General features: G+C 38.0%; 1 protein-coding gene across 1 annotated transcript; it reads left to right on the top strand.

The window, feature by feature from the left end:
- Window positions 1-3418: 3418 nt before the first annotated feature.
- Cavporv1r603 (vomeronasal 1 receptor cavPorV1R603) lies at window positions 3419-4362 on the top strand. The gene is given in 2 exon segments (NM_001167459.1): window positions 3419-3619; window positions 3622-4362. Coding segments are annotated over 2 exon segments (942 nt in total).
- Window positions 4363-13687: the final 9325 nt, after the last annotated feature.

Here is a 13687-nt window from a genome sequence, read left to right as displayed (position 1 = left end):
CATAAGTAGCCTTTTCATATGGCTACTGCACATTCTTTTTGCGGTTTATAGACAATCCTAAAATAGTGACAGCATTTCAACATATCTATTCATATATGTGGTATGTATTAACTAGTCTGATTTCAAAAGTGAATTAAAACATCTAATGTCCATTTAAATGTTTCTCATTCAGACGCAGTAGCCCCACATACATTTAAAATCTAAAAGTCTTGTATCAGTGCATTAAGTAGCAAGATGCTGGGCTGCGGATAATTGCTGCTTTAAAGGTAGATTCCTGCGTAAATGTTGTCTACTGACAAAGCGAAACAACAGTATATTAGTTTCCTAAATCAGTTTCCATGCCTTTACATTAAGCTTGTAGCATAAGAACAACGAAATCTCTGCAAACACAGTGAGTGCAAATCACAGAGCAAAATGGAAGTGTCTAGAAATTGACGCCAGGCCCTTGCACCCACATACGTACTAGTCCTTTTTTTGTTTTTTTAGGTGTAAGACAGAGCTCACCAACCTTAAGGGCTTCTGAGTTCTCTTCTCTCCCTCTTCACTCTTTGCCTCTTTCTGTATGTTACTTTCCTAAAGTTTTCCTCTTCTGCATCTCCTTTCATCTCTTTTTATATCATTTCTTGCCCCTGTATTTAGTATTTCTAATTCCCACGCGCTTCTTTTTTCCTCCCTTTGCTGGTAAATCAAAGCTCACACCATCATTCTTAGACCCTTTGTCTGAAAAACAAATCTTGGCGATGGTGTAGGAAGCCTGAGGTTTCTTCAGCCTCAGCAGGAGGGTTTCGAGGGTGGGTGGGGAGAGCACAGGGTGTGCAGCACAAGGAGGGGTGCAGTCTGCAGAGTGAACGCGGGCTCGGTGGCCTGGAAGCCGGGCGTCTGCAGAACACAGGAAGAATCCTTACCGCAGCCACCGTTCACAGCAGGCAGGGAGGCCCCACGGCAATGGTTTTAAAGGCCCGTTAAGATTTTAATTTCTCTCTATAGCTACTTTTTGTGCTTTGATTTTGTGACTTTGGCAACTATTTTTAAGATGACAGTGTGTAATATATCAACTAGTGATTTTATGCTGTTAATTTTTAAAAATTCTATATTCTACCTTTTTTCTGTTTTTCTATTTTTTAAAATTTTCTTTCTTTGGAAAAAAAAAGATAACAATATCAATATAATAACCATTGTTAAGTTTCTTTCATTCTGTTTTGAAAACCTATATTGTTATTGGTTTGGGTTTGTTGTTGTTTATCTCTTCTGCCTTTTGATTTTCTTTTCTGACTTCTTTCTTCTTTTTAAAATTAAAAAAAATTTAATTTCTATTCAACTCAGCAGAAAAGAAATATAATAAATAATATGTAAAAGCTATTGATATAAAAACATTTCATAATAGCCAAGGTGTAATACCCAACAATGCAGCCTGAATTCCATTCATCTTTATTCTGATGCAGTCACAAGCTACCATTTTTGTGGAAGTGGTTTCTGAGACAGGATCTCACTAAGTATTTCAGGCTGGACTTGAATTTGAAATTTTCTTTCCTCAGCTGCCTAAATGCTGGAATGTGGGTACCTACACCTGGCAAAAAAATATTTTTGTTTTTGTTTTTTGTGTTATTTTCATTTTCCTTTTACAAACTGTAATTTGTGATATTGCCAGGGCCCTATAAGTTTTATTGTGATCTTGAGTTCCAGAATATTGGCTACTAGGACTAATTATGTTAGAAGCTGCACACTGCAGGAAGTCTTTTGGTGAATACAGCAAAAGGAAAGAGTTAATATACTGAATTAAAGATTTGCCAACATAAAGTCCTGTCCCCATTACCCTAGATTAAAATTCTTAGTTGCCATTCCCAAAACATGTACTTGAAGCTTCCAGACAGGTGTAGGAGAATCTGTATACAATGTGAAAGTTAACAGCATAAATTTTTTTTAGCAGCATACATTTTAAAGCCCAGATCCCTTGACTTGAATTTTGGATGACCCTTTTATTAATGGAATTCATTGTCCTCCCTCTAGTTGGAATGAATGAATGAAAATATAGAAATCAGTTTTCATATACGTACAGTCTCTTACCTAGCACTTTTGAGGCAAAATTGTGTTTCAGAATTATGCAGTTATTTAAGAATACATAAATGGGAGCTGGGTGTAATCCGAGCACCAGCAAGCACTCCAGAGGCTGAGGTGAGAGAATTGTTGCAAGTTTGTGAAACCAGCCTGGGCTACAAAGTGAGTTCAAGGCTAGGCTGAATTGCATAGCAAGGCCCTGTTTCAAAAAGACACAATTAATCAATCAATAAATAAGTACAAATAAGTGTCCTTTTGTGTGTATAGTGAATCCTATACTGTTTGAGGCTGAGTTGGCACTCGTAGTCAAACACAGTTATATTTCTGCAGCAGAATGTGGGCTACCCACACTAGATGACATCAACATAAATCTCACATAGCCTCACATAATTTCAGGCTACTTTTTTGGGTGGGGGGAATACAATGTGGACAGAAGTTCTGGTGAGATTTTATTGCTATGTGAATTAAGCAACAACAACAACAAAAAAAAAATACTTTCATCTTCAGAGCTTCCCCCCCCCCTTTTTTTTCTTTTTTCTTTTTCCCCAGATTTGGCAATAGAAAAAGAAACTACATACTTTGTTGGAGACTCTCAACAGGAAAAAGTGTACACTCAAATTAGGATTGATCAAGATAGAAAATGGCTAATGTCCATTTTTCAAGCACACTTTAAAGGTAAAATTGATGAAGAAAGAAGATAATGTACAGAATCAATAAAAACAGAGCCCTATTATTCTTGAAAAATGGTAACAAAGAAAAGAGAGCAAAAAACAAGCAGAAAAAGTGATGGTTAGCAGATAGGGATGTTAAAAGACAAGATGAAAAATAAATGAATTTTTAAAATGAAGACATTTACATATCTAAGGCACCTGATGTGTGGGTTTAGGTAGACTCTAACAGAATACAGGGCAGATGGAACTTTGGGGTGGTTCCCACCATGGGGTAAGACCTGACCAGGCCCCTTCCCTGCCTACAACATGTTCTGCTTCTGAAACTCAAGAGCTAACACACAGCCCCCCTTTCCTCTGCTTTCTGTGATCACTTTCTTTCCAAGACAAGAAACCAGAGCTGTCTAGGAGCAGGACAAATAGGGTTAGAAAATAGGGTAGGTTGCAGATGCTGCTAAATAAAACAGCTATGATTGCCCCACACACATCTAACTCAATTCCAGTTGTCCTCAAATGCACTACAAAGTGACAAAAGCAATCTTCCCACGAAATATAACCCTAGAAGTTAGCTGTAGAGCAGTAGTTACTTTTTAATGCTTCTTAGATTTATAGTGATAATTGCTAAATTGTAGGACCTTTTTAAAAACAGGTAACAGGAGTCGATTCCCCACTTCAGCTATTTATGAACTGTGAAAATGATTTCAACATCTAGAATCCTGGGAATTGCTTTTCTCTTTCAAATTGGGCTTAGTATCATGGGGAATGCCATTCTCTTTGTAGGCTACACTTACATCTTCATTGCGAATCCCAAGCAAAGGCCCATGTGTCTAATAGTAACCCACTTGTCGGTGGTCCACCTGTTATTAGTCTGTACCGCAGGAGTCCCTGGAGTGGCAGAGTTCTCATCAATGATATTATGTGTAAGATAAATACTTATCTGCACAGAGTGTCGCGTGCCCTCTCCATCTGCTTGACAAGCCTCTTAAGCATTCTTCAGACCATCACCATTAGCCCTGCAAGTTCCTACTGGGCAGTATTCAAAACCAAAAACTTATTGTACATCATTTATTCCTTCTTCTTTGTTTGGATCCTTAATCTACTTATATGTTCAAACATGATTATCTCAATGACAGCCCCCAAGAGTGGTAATATATCCAAAGTCATTGCCAAATCTTGTTTTATTTTGTCAATGAATGATTTCATTAAATGGTTTTTTCTCATGTTCTTGGTCCTGCGAGATATTACCTTCCTGGGTTCTATGGGCTGGACCAGTGGGTACATGACTCTCCACCTCTACAGACACCACAAGCGAACACAGCACCTTCGCAGGTCAACCACACCTTTTAAAATGAACCATGAGATGAGAGCAACTAAAAAGATCATTATTTTAACTCTGTGCTTCATCTCTTTGTATGGGATTAATATGATTCTTTCCATTAATATAGGGTACTTTTCAAAAACTGAACCTGTGATTTTGCAGATTGAGCAGTTAGTTGCGGCGAGCTTTGCTTTACTAAGCCCTGTAGTGTTTCTCAGCAACAACAGCCAACTTCACATATTTTGGGCATCTGTCTTTGAGAAAATAAGGAATTTACAAAATAGAGGAACAAATGCCATGCAAATGCCATGCAAATGCTGAGGTAAGGCTCGACCTAGTAAATCAATTAAAAAGCATAATTATTCCAACTAATAAAGAACAAAATCTGATAGTACATTCACATTTTCATGTCCTTAGAAGAATAAATTTTAATGCCTCATACTGAAAAACAATAACCGGTTATACAAAATTAAAATGATTACTTTGCGTGGAAAACCAACTCTAAAAGGAAACTGTATGGTTTGATCTATAACATTCTTGAAATGAAGAATTATACAAATGCAGAAAATTTCTTTTCAGGGCATTGGGCAGCCACAAATATTTTAAGCAGCAGGGTTTCAGGTTCAGTTTGTATCCATTTTTGTCATGAAAGGCTCCACAAAATGTAGCCCCGAGCCTGCATATAGGAGCAAAGGGACAGGTGTATCTCCATATTTTTCCCTCATACATTTGAAGATGCTTTTAAATTAGTGATCTGAGATTGGTGCCGGTAGATTGTGCCCAGTAAAAGGACAGTGGACCCTGAAATCTAGCCAGCATCCCTGGGGCTGATGAGGGAGGTGATACTTTCAATGTTCCCTCAAATTCTTTATCAAGAAGAGAAGCACCTACTTTGTTTGTAAAATGTGTGTACATGAGGAGGGTAGCATTGAATGTAAAGTAAAAATCTAAACAAGCCGCCTAGAAGTCCCATGGGATACAGCAATACATAGGACAAGCATTGCTCCATTGAGCCACTGAAACAGACTTCTGGAAGAGGCAAACATGGAGTTCTTGGTAATAAAATAAAGAAATTATGAAATGTGATCTGTTCCTACACAATAGACATTCATCTCCTTGCCAACTGGCATCTCCAGTCCCAGGAAACCCTTCCTCTCAAAATTCCCACATCTGCTGTCTGCCTCAGCCTGGATTATCAGAGATGCTTTTAAAGACAGTGATGGATGCATGGAAACTTCCACAAAATCTGCATGAATACAAGCCCACCTGAATGTGACTATTTAAAACTGCAAACCCTATGCCTGCTACACGTTGCTCTCTGTACCTTGACTGACTGTTTTGCCTTGTACAATTAACCTTCCAAAATACTCTATGATTTAGTATTTATTTATGTGACTCATTTCTCTTTCTTCTTTACTGCTTATCTGCTTCTTTCTACTTGAAAATCAGCTACAGTCTCACTAGTGGCATATTCCAGTGGATAGGACAGACCGACTGCGGTGGGCACTTGGTATCTGTTAGCAGGGTCTAGATGAAAAGAAGACCAAGACACACACACACACACACACACGCAGAGTCAGAGACAGAAAGAGTGAGAGAGAGACAAGCAGACAAACAGAGAGCTTCAATGAGCAGGAAACACTCAAAAAAATGAAATACTCCAGGAAAGAGATACTTTTGCTGTCCCTCAGTTTGTGTTTCATTCCTTGATATGAAGATATCCAGGCATTTGTAGAAGGCCATGTAATATGTAATACAATTTTAGCCTGAGTTTTCCTGTTAAACTGTGCCATTCTCCCTTAATCTTTTCTTTTCAATGTTTTTTTCAATTGTATTTTAGAGAAAATAAACCCATGCAAAATAAAACAGAATAAAGCCAATCAAAACAAGACAGTGTGACACAGAATTTCAAAACAAGGTAATGGGAAATCAACAGTTGTTACCATAATGCCTCTGTTGTCTTCAAAACAGCTGCTCAGATCTTCAGACATAGTAAAATCAAACAAAACAAAAATGGAATAGAACCAATAAAAACAAAATAAAGTAATAAAGGACTTCAAAACAAGCTAATAGTAAATCCAAAATGGCTACCGTAATATATCTTGTTATCTTTGAAATAGCTGCCCATGCCACCTGACACAACAAAAATAAGATAAAACAGAATAAAATCCAACAACACAGAACAACGAGAATGATACTGGGTTTTGAAACAAGATAATAGGGAATCAACAATGGCTACCACCTTCAGAAGGGGATCCCCCATATATGCTACTTTGAGTATTGTTACTCTGAAGATTCCTGGCTTTAGGCCTGTAAAGTCAGTGAAACACTGAACACTACAAGCTTCAAGCTGTACTTTACCTCATTAGCTGTCATCACAGCCTGTGTTTCTCTGGATCAGCCGGTTGCGTGGGGGGACAGGGAGATGCTGGCTCTTGTCTCCCCTCCCATGTGCCAGAAGGGGCTGGCGGCTGGCTCTCCCCCAGTAGGGCTGCGCATGGCACTGCACTCATAGGAGCTCTTAGCTTCTTGTTGACTTCTCGTTATCCTCCCCGCCTCCCCCTCAATCTTGAAACAGGTTTTCTACCAAATGCCATCCCCGCCTCACTGCTCTGGTTGGTGTCAGTTCCATTTAACATATCTTTGTCTGTACACAAATCTCCTATGGATTTCTCTCTCAACTTTATGATCTGAAAAACTTCCTTCTGGAACTGAAAATAAATTTTGTCTGATGTCTCCTTTGATTCCACTCAAAATGATTTGAGAAAGCAGGTGTAGTTCCTAATCTATGCCCTACCAATAAACTCCAATGTTCTCTCAAAGAAAGTTCTACATACTTATAAGCCTGATTTCAAAATATACCCTTAGCAGGTGAACAAGGAAAGTAAAAGAGTAGAGAGTGTTTCTAACACACATGCAGCACAGTGTTTTATTCAAGTTACCACACAGTAGGCTGAAAAAGTGTGCTAGGATTCTAAGAATACAGAGCATGCAATAATTTTGTCTCTGTGGCACATTCAGCTATTCACCAAGAGATTGATAGTTTGAACTCACCCTGAGAAGAGTGAGTTCCATGAGTCAACAGGTTTCTTATGATCATGCCTCACTTTTTCCACTACTTAAATGAAAATCCAGCTTTTGTACATCTGCTGATATCATTTGTGGTAGCCACAACTTTTCTTTGTTAATTAAATTCAGTTTACGCAGCTTTTTGTTGTTGTTGTTGTTGAGACAGGGTCTCACTATGCAGTTTAGGCTGGCCTTGAACTCACTCTGTAGCCCAGGCTGGTCTTAAACTTGCAAAGATCCTCCTGCCTCAGCTTCCTGAGTGCTGAGATTACAGGAGTGCACCTCTATACCCAGTTAGCCCAGCTTTTTTATTGGTACAATTTAGCTATACAAAATGATCACCTTCATCATAGGGACTTTCGTACCTGTACATAATATATCTGGATTCTTCTTTTTTTCCCATTCCCCTCCCCTACCTTCAACCCCTCCTCCCCTCCTTATTTACAAAGCTTTGTTTCCATTTTATCCTTATTTTCTCATTTTTTCTTTTCCCTTCCTTCATTTCCTCCTTCCCCCTCTGTAGTTCCCCTTTCCTTTTGAACAGTTTCTTCCTATTTCACAGTATCTATTATACATTTTGGTTCTTACTTACACTTTCAGTTCCTCATACCATAGGGACAATATGATATTTATACATATGTCTGACTTATTTCACTTAAAACTATGGTCTCAAGTTCCTTCCAGCTACCTAAAAATATAGTTAAATGCTCTTTATGGCAGAGTAGCACTTGATTGTATAAAAAACAGACATTTTAGACATTTTTAAAATTTATTCATCAGTTGATGGGCATTTGTGTTGTTTCCAAGGTTTAACTATTCCAAATCGTGCTACTATAAGCAGGTGCACATATATAATTGTGGTATGATGAGCAGTTCCTCTGTGAAGTTAACAAGAAGAGGCACAGCTGGGTCAAATGGAGCCTCTAAGTTTTTTGAGGAATCTCCACACTGATTTCGATGTGGTTGCACCAGTCTGCACTCCCATCACAATAGAGAAGGGTTCCTTTTGCCCCACAGCCCCTCCAGCATTTGTTATTCATTGATTTCTTGATAACAGCCATTCATTCTGGAGATGGAACCTCAGCATTGTTTTAATTTGCACCTCTTAAATTACCAGTGATATAAAACATTTTGTATATTTATTTGCTGTTTCTATTTCTTCACCTGAGAAATATCTATTCATTTCAGATTCCTAGTTTTGGATAGGGTCTTTAAATCTGAGGGATCTTATTTTTTTTAAGTTCCCTATATATTTTAGATATTAGTCCTTGAGAAACAGCTTGCACTTTTTCCCTTTTCAGAAGATATAGTATTTCTGTTTTAATATTTAGCTCTTTGATTCATTTTTATTTTAGTTTAGTGCTCAGTGAAAGATATGCGTCTATTTTTAATCTTTGGCAGGTGGGTGTTGTACCCCAAAAACAAGCCCCGTGATGTTGTCAAGAAGGGGGCAAGACATCTTTTTAAAAAGAAGCACTTTTACTTAAGCTGGCACCAGCGGCGCAGTGCAGATGGAGTTTGCAAAGCTGTGCAACTGGGCTAGAATTTTGACAGATTTTTATAGCGATTAAACTGCTGACATGAAGAGAGCAAGAATAGGGAAGGCCTTTGTTCCCCTTTGCTTGGGCTTAGAGATGTTTTGCAGTTGGTGGTTTGCCCTTTTTTTTTTTCTTGGTCTCCTAATTTCAGGAACATTTGTCTCTCACAAAGGGAACAAAGGTTGACACAGCAAACAGGTTACTCGGGGGACAAAACATACAGAACACCATGAAGATGTGGCCAGTTAATCTATAACTATGTGGTTGGTGCTTCAATTACATGGTTACTAGGGTAATAAGCATAGCACAGAATGACAGAGCTCTTTTTACTAATAACAATTTTTTTAACTTTGCATTTTACCTTTTTTTAGCATTTAGCATGACAGTGGGAAGACACTTTTTCCAGCACAATTTATTAACGAGGCTATTTTTCTTCCAGTGAATGTGTTTGCTCCTCTATCAAAGATAAGGTAGCTGAGTGTGTGTGGAGTCCTTTCTGCATCTTTTAATCTGTATCACTAACACTCAGGTCTGTTTTTGTTTTGTTTTGGTAGTACTGTTTTTATCACAGTAGCTTTGTAATACAATTTCAATTCAGGGATTGTGATGCCCCTTCCTTTGTTCCCTAGAACTGCTTTTCCTATTCTAATGAATGAATGAATTCCAAATGAATTTTAGAATCGTTGTCTCTAATTCTGTGAGATATACTACTGGTATTTTGATTGAAATTGCATTAAATCTGTATAGCAATTTTGGACATTAGATCATTTTCTTTTTTTTTTTAATAAGGTCATTTTCAGTATGATAGTTCTTCCGATCCAAAAACAAGGGACACCTTTACTGTTTTTTTTTTTTTGTTGTTGTTGTTTTTTGAGACAGGTCCCTCTATGCAGTCCTGGCAGGTCTTTAGCTCACTTTGTAGCCCCAGGCCAGTCTCAAACTCCCAATGATCCTCCTGCCTCACCTCCTGAGTGCTGGGATTACAGGGGTGAGCCACCACACCCAGCTTTTTACATTTTTTGATGTTTTCTTTGATCTCCTTTTTCAGAGTACTATAAATTTTAATGTAAAGGTCTTCTACTTCCTTTATTATGTTGATTCCTTGGTATTTCACTTTTTGGAAGTTATTATGAAAGATGTTTCCCTAGTTCTATCCCAGTGAGTCTGTTATTTGTGTACAGGAATTGTTTTTTGAGTATTAACTTTGTATCCAGCTATGCTACTGAATTTGGTTATTAAATCTAGAAGTCTTTGGGTAATTTTGGGGATCTTCAATATAGATTATCACATCATTCACAAATAATGATCATTTAACTTCTTTCTGCCTTTCCTAACCTTATTCCTTTTATTTCTTTCTTTGTTCTTATTGCTCTTGTTAATGTTTCCAGAACTAGAGTGATGATAGAGGACACCCTTGTTTTGTTCTTGACTTTAAAGTAAAAGCTTTCTCTTCTATTTAGTGTGATATTCACTGTTGATTTGTCACAGATGGCTTTTATCAGACTGACATAAAGACCATCTATTCTAATTTTCTGTAGGGCTTTGTTATAATCAGGCTTTACAAGAGAATGAATTTCACACAGGACACATGATTTAAAGGATTTTATATATATATATATATATATATACACACACACACACACACACACACACACACACACACACATATATTGTCTTTTTTGAGACGGGGTCTCACTATGTAGTTCAGGCTGGCCTTGAGCTCACTTTGTAGCCCAGGCTGGTCTCTCAATGATCCTCCCACCTCAGCCTCCCGAGTGTTGGGATTACAGGCATGAGCCATCATGTCCAGCTCATAAAGGATTATTTTTGTGATTATTTTTATTTCACCCAAAGAGTGAAATGCAAAAGAGTGTGGAAGATCTGTCCACATCCTAGAGGCCAAAGAATCCAGCTGAGGGGCCTCAGTGTCCTGCACCAGTCCAGCTAAAGACCTAGAGCCCGTGGCAATGCCCCTCACAAGTCCAGCTGGAGTCCTAGAGACAATGACAATGTCTTGCGCAAATGTTTCATGGATCCGCACTGGGAAGGCCCAAAGGTCATTAGTGGAAGCTACAAAGTCTGTACCTACAGCATGAAGGATCTGCGCCAGCAGGCTGAGAGATCAGCACTCTAGCCAAGAAGCCATGCACAAGGTGTGGGTCAGAGCTTCCCTAAAAAGAACTGCAGCCATCCTTAGCCACAGCAAGGGGCTGGGGATGTAACTCAGTGGCACAGCACACCTGCCTGGCAAGCGCAAGATCTTAAGTTGGATTCCCAGTACCAAAAATAAAAATAAAAATAAAAAAGCAACAGTGATGTCTCAAGCTCCTCCAATGATGAAAACAACCAAGTTCATATCAGGAAAGCCAGCATGACAAGCTTCCCCAGAATCAATAGCAGACCCTCTTCCCCTCTAGTTCTCTTTATATGTTGTTATAACAGTCCTCAGGTGGGCCCTCCACACCCAGCACCATCATCATTCAGCTCAGCTGGCTGTTACAAGTTGCCCATCAGTTGTCAATCCACCACAAGTAAAACTCATGAGTGGATGTTAGACTTTGTCAAATGCTTTTTCTGCATCTATTGCAATGATTATAGTTTTTGTCCTTAACTCTGTTAATATGGTTTATGATGTTTAATGATTTGCAAGTTGACATCCCTGGGATGAATCTCACTTGCCATAATCTTCTTGATAATTTGCTGCATCCTTTACCAGTATTTTATTGATGCAATTTTTTGCATCTATGTTCATAAGGGAGCCTGGCCTACAATTCTCTTTGTAGTTGGATGCTTTTCTACTTTTGGTATCAGGGAAATTGTTGCTTCCAGGAATGAATTTGGGAATATTGCTTCTCTTTCAACTTCATTAAAAAAATTTCAGCACTTGTGGCATTAGATCTTCTTTAAATTTCTTGTAGAATTCAATAGTGAACTCATCAGGATTGCAAGTTTTCTTTGTTGGTAAGTTTTTAATTATATATTCAATTTCACTGACTGATATTGGGTTATTTAGGATTTTTATATCATGATTCAACTTTGGAAATGCATACATTATCTTAGGAATCTGTCCATTTCTTCTGTCTTTTCCATCTTCTTGGAACATAAGTTCTTGAAGTAGGCTCGCCTGCATTTCTGCAGGATCAATTGTGATTCACCCTTCATTATGAATTGCATACATTTGAATATTTTCTTTCCCTTTTTTTTTGATAGTTGGCCAAAGCTTTGTCAATTTTATTTAATCCTTCAAAGAACCAACTCTTTGATTCATTGATGCTTTGTATTGTTTTCTTAGTCTCCATTGCACTAATATCAGCTGTGACCTAAATATTTTGTACAAACTTTGGGTGTGATTTGTTCTTTTTCTAGAAGCTTGAGGCTCAACATTAGGTTTTTCAATGAGCTGTTTTTCTGAAGTAGAAATTTAACACAATAAATTTCCCTTGTAAGATTGCGGTCACTGTGTCCCATAAGTGCCATTATGTTTTATCGACATTACCATTTAATTGTAGAAACTGTCTAATTTCTTTTAAATTTCACCCATGACCCATTAGTTGTTCAGGAGAGTGTTAATTTCCATAGATTTTGCTATTTCTGCTACTGGTTTCCAATTTCATTGCATTACGGTTTGATAAAATGCATGGATTAATTTCAATTCCTTTGTATTTACTTAAGCATGAGCTAGTATGTTGTCTGTCTTGGAGAGGCAAGTGCAGCTTAGAAGAATGTTTTCTGATGTTGTGGGTGGAACACTGTGGTCATGTATTAAATTCACTGTTCACAGGTTTGATTCAGTTCTGATTTCTTTGTTAATTTCTAGGGTAGTAGGGTCCCCTATTACAACTGTATTATTGTTTGACTTTTTATGCCCATTAATGTTTTGTAGAGTTGAGTACACTGGTACTTGGTACATATATGATTGTTATAACAGTCCCTTGGATTGTTCCCTTTATAAGGACCTTCTTTGTCTTTCTTACTCAGTCTGGACTTAAAACTCACTTTGCAAATAGAATAGCTACCCTGTACTTATTTGAAGTAGAGCTTGAGATGTTAACCTTTGAGTATACACTAAGGCCACCAGCCTGGGATACTTTCCTTCACTCATCCAGGAAATTCGTACCAAGCTCTGTTGTCTTTTGCATTTTTTCCCTTCTTTTTCTTGAGGCAGGGTTTCATTATGTGGTTCAGTTGGCCTTGAACGCATGATCGCCCTTCCTTGGCCTCCTGAATTCAGGGATTATAGGTGTGTGCCACTACGGTTATCTTTCATTTTCTAAGCTGTCAGCAACCTGAAGGGAAGAAGTTCCTTGTCTTGGGCTATTTAGCAAAGGTGACAGTAACTACTTTTAATTCTAAATAAATATGCCAGTTAGTCAAATTCTGAAGCTTGATTTTCCTGGCACACTTTAAGTCGTGAGTTGAAGTGATCAGTAATCCCAGCACTCTGGAGGCTGAGGCAAGAAGACTGCCATGGGTTTGAGAATAGCCTGGGCAACATGGTATATTCAAGACCAGCTTGAACTACATAGCAAGACCCTGTCTCAAAAAAACTAAACAGTAATATTACACAGGAGATATTTTTGTGTATTAGGTAGGGAAGTATGGAAACATTACACCAAATTTAATACGTGCCCATTTTTATTCTTCCAAATAAAGTGTACCTATCAAGATGTGGCTGGGATATTTTAAAACTGAAGTGTATGAATTCACTTCTATTAAAACAAAATAAACACCACCATGAATAAGTTACATTGAGAAAAGAAACTAAAGAAATAAGCAAAACCCAAAAAATTATGATCACATTCCACCATTTCTCTTAAATTAACAGTTTGGATAATGATTTGTTTTGTTTGAAAAAGGGCCCAAGTAGTCCAGGTTGTCTTTTAACTATGTAGTCCGTAAGTCCTCCTGCCTTAGCCTCCCAAATGCTAGAATTATAGGCATGTGCCACCACACCTGGCAATGATCACTTTTAATCTATGAGAATGTGTGTGTAGATTTCTTAGTTTATCATCACTTGCCAGTTCTCAGCTTTTTCAGTG

The sequence above is a fragment of the Cavia porcellus genome, unplaced genomic scaffold (genome assembly GCF_034190915.1).
Source record: "Cavia porcellus strain 051 isolate PalLab524CR breed Dunkin Hartley unplaced genomic scaffold, mCavPor4.1 scaffold_13, whole genome shotgun sequence".
In the NCBI taxonomy this organism is placed as follows: domain Eukaryota; kingdom Metazoa; phylum Chordata; class Mammalia; order Rodentia; family Caviidae; genus Cavia; species Cavia porcellus.
This window is presented reverse-complemented; position numbering and strand designations above follow the sequence as displayed.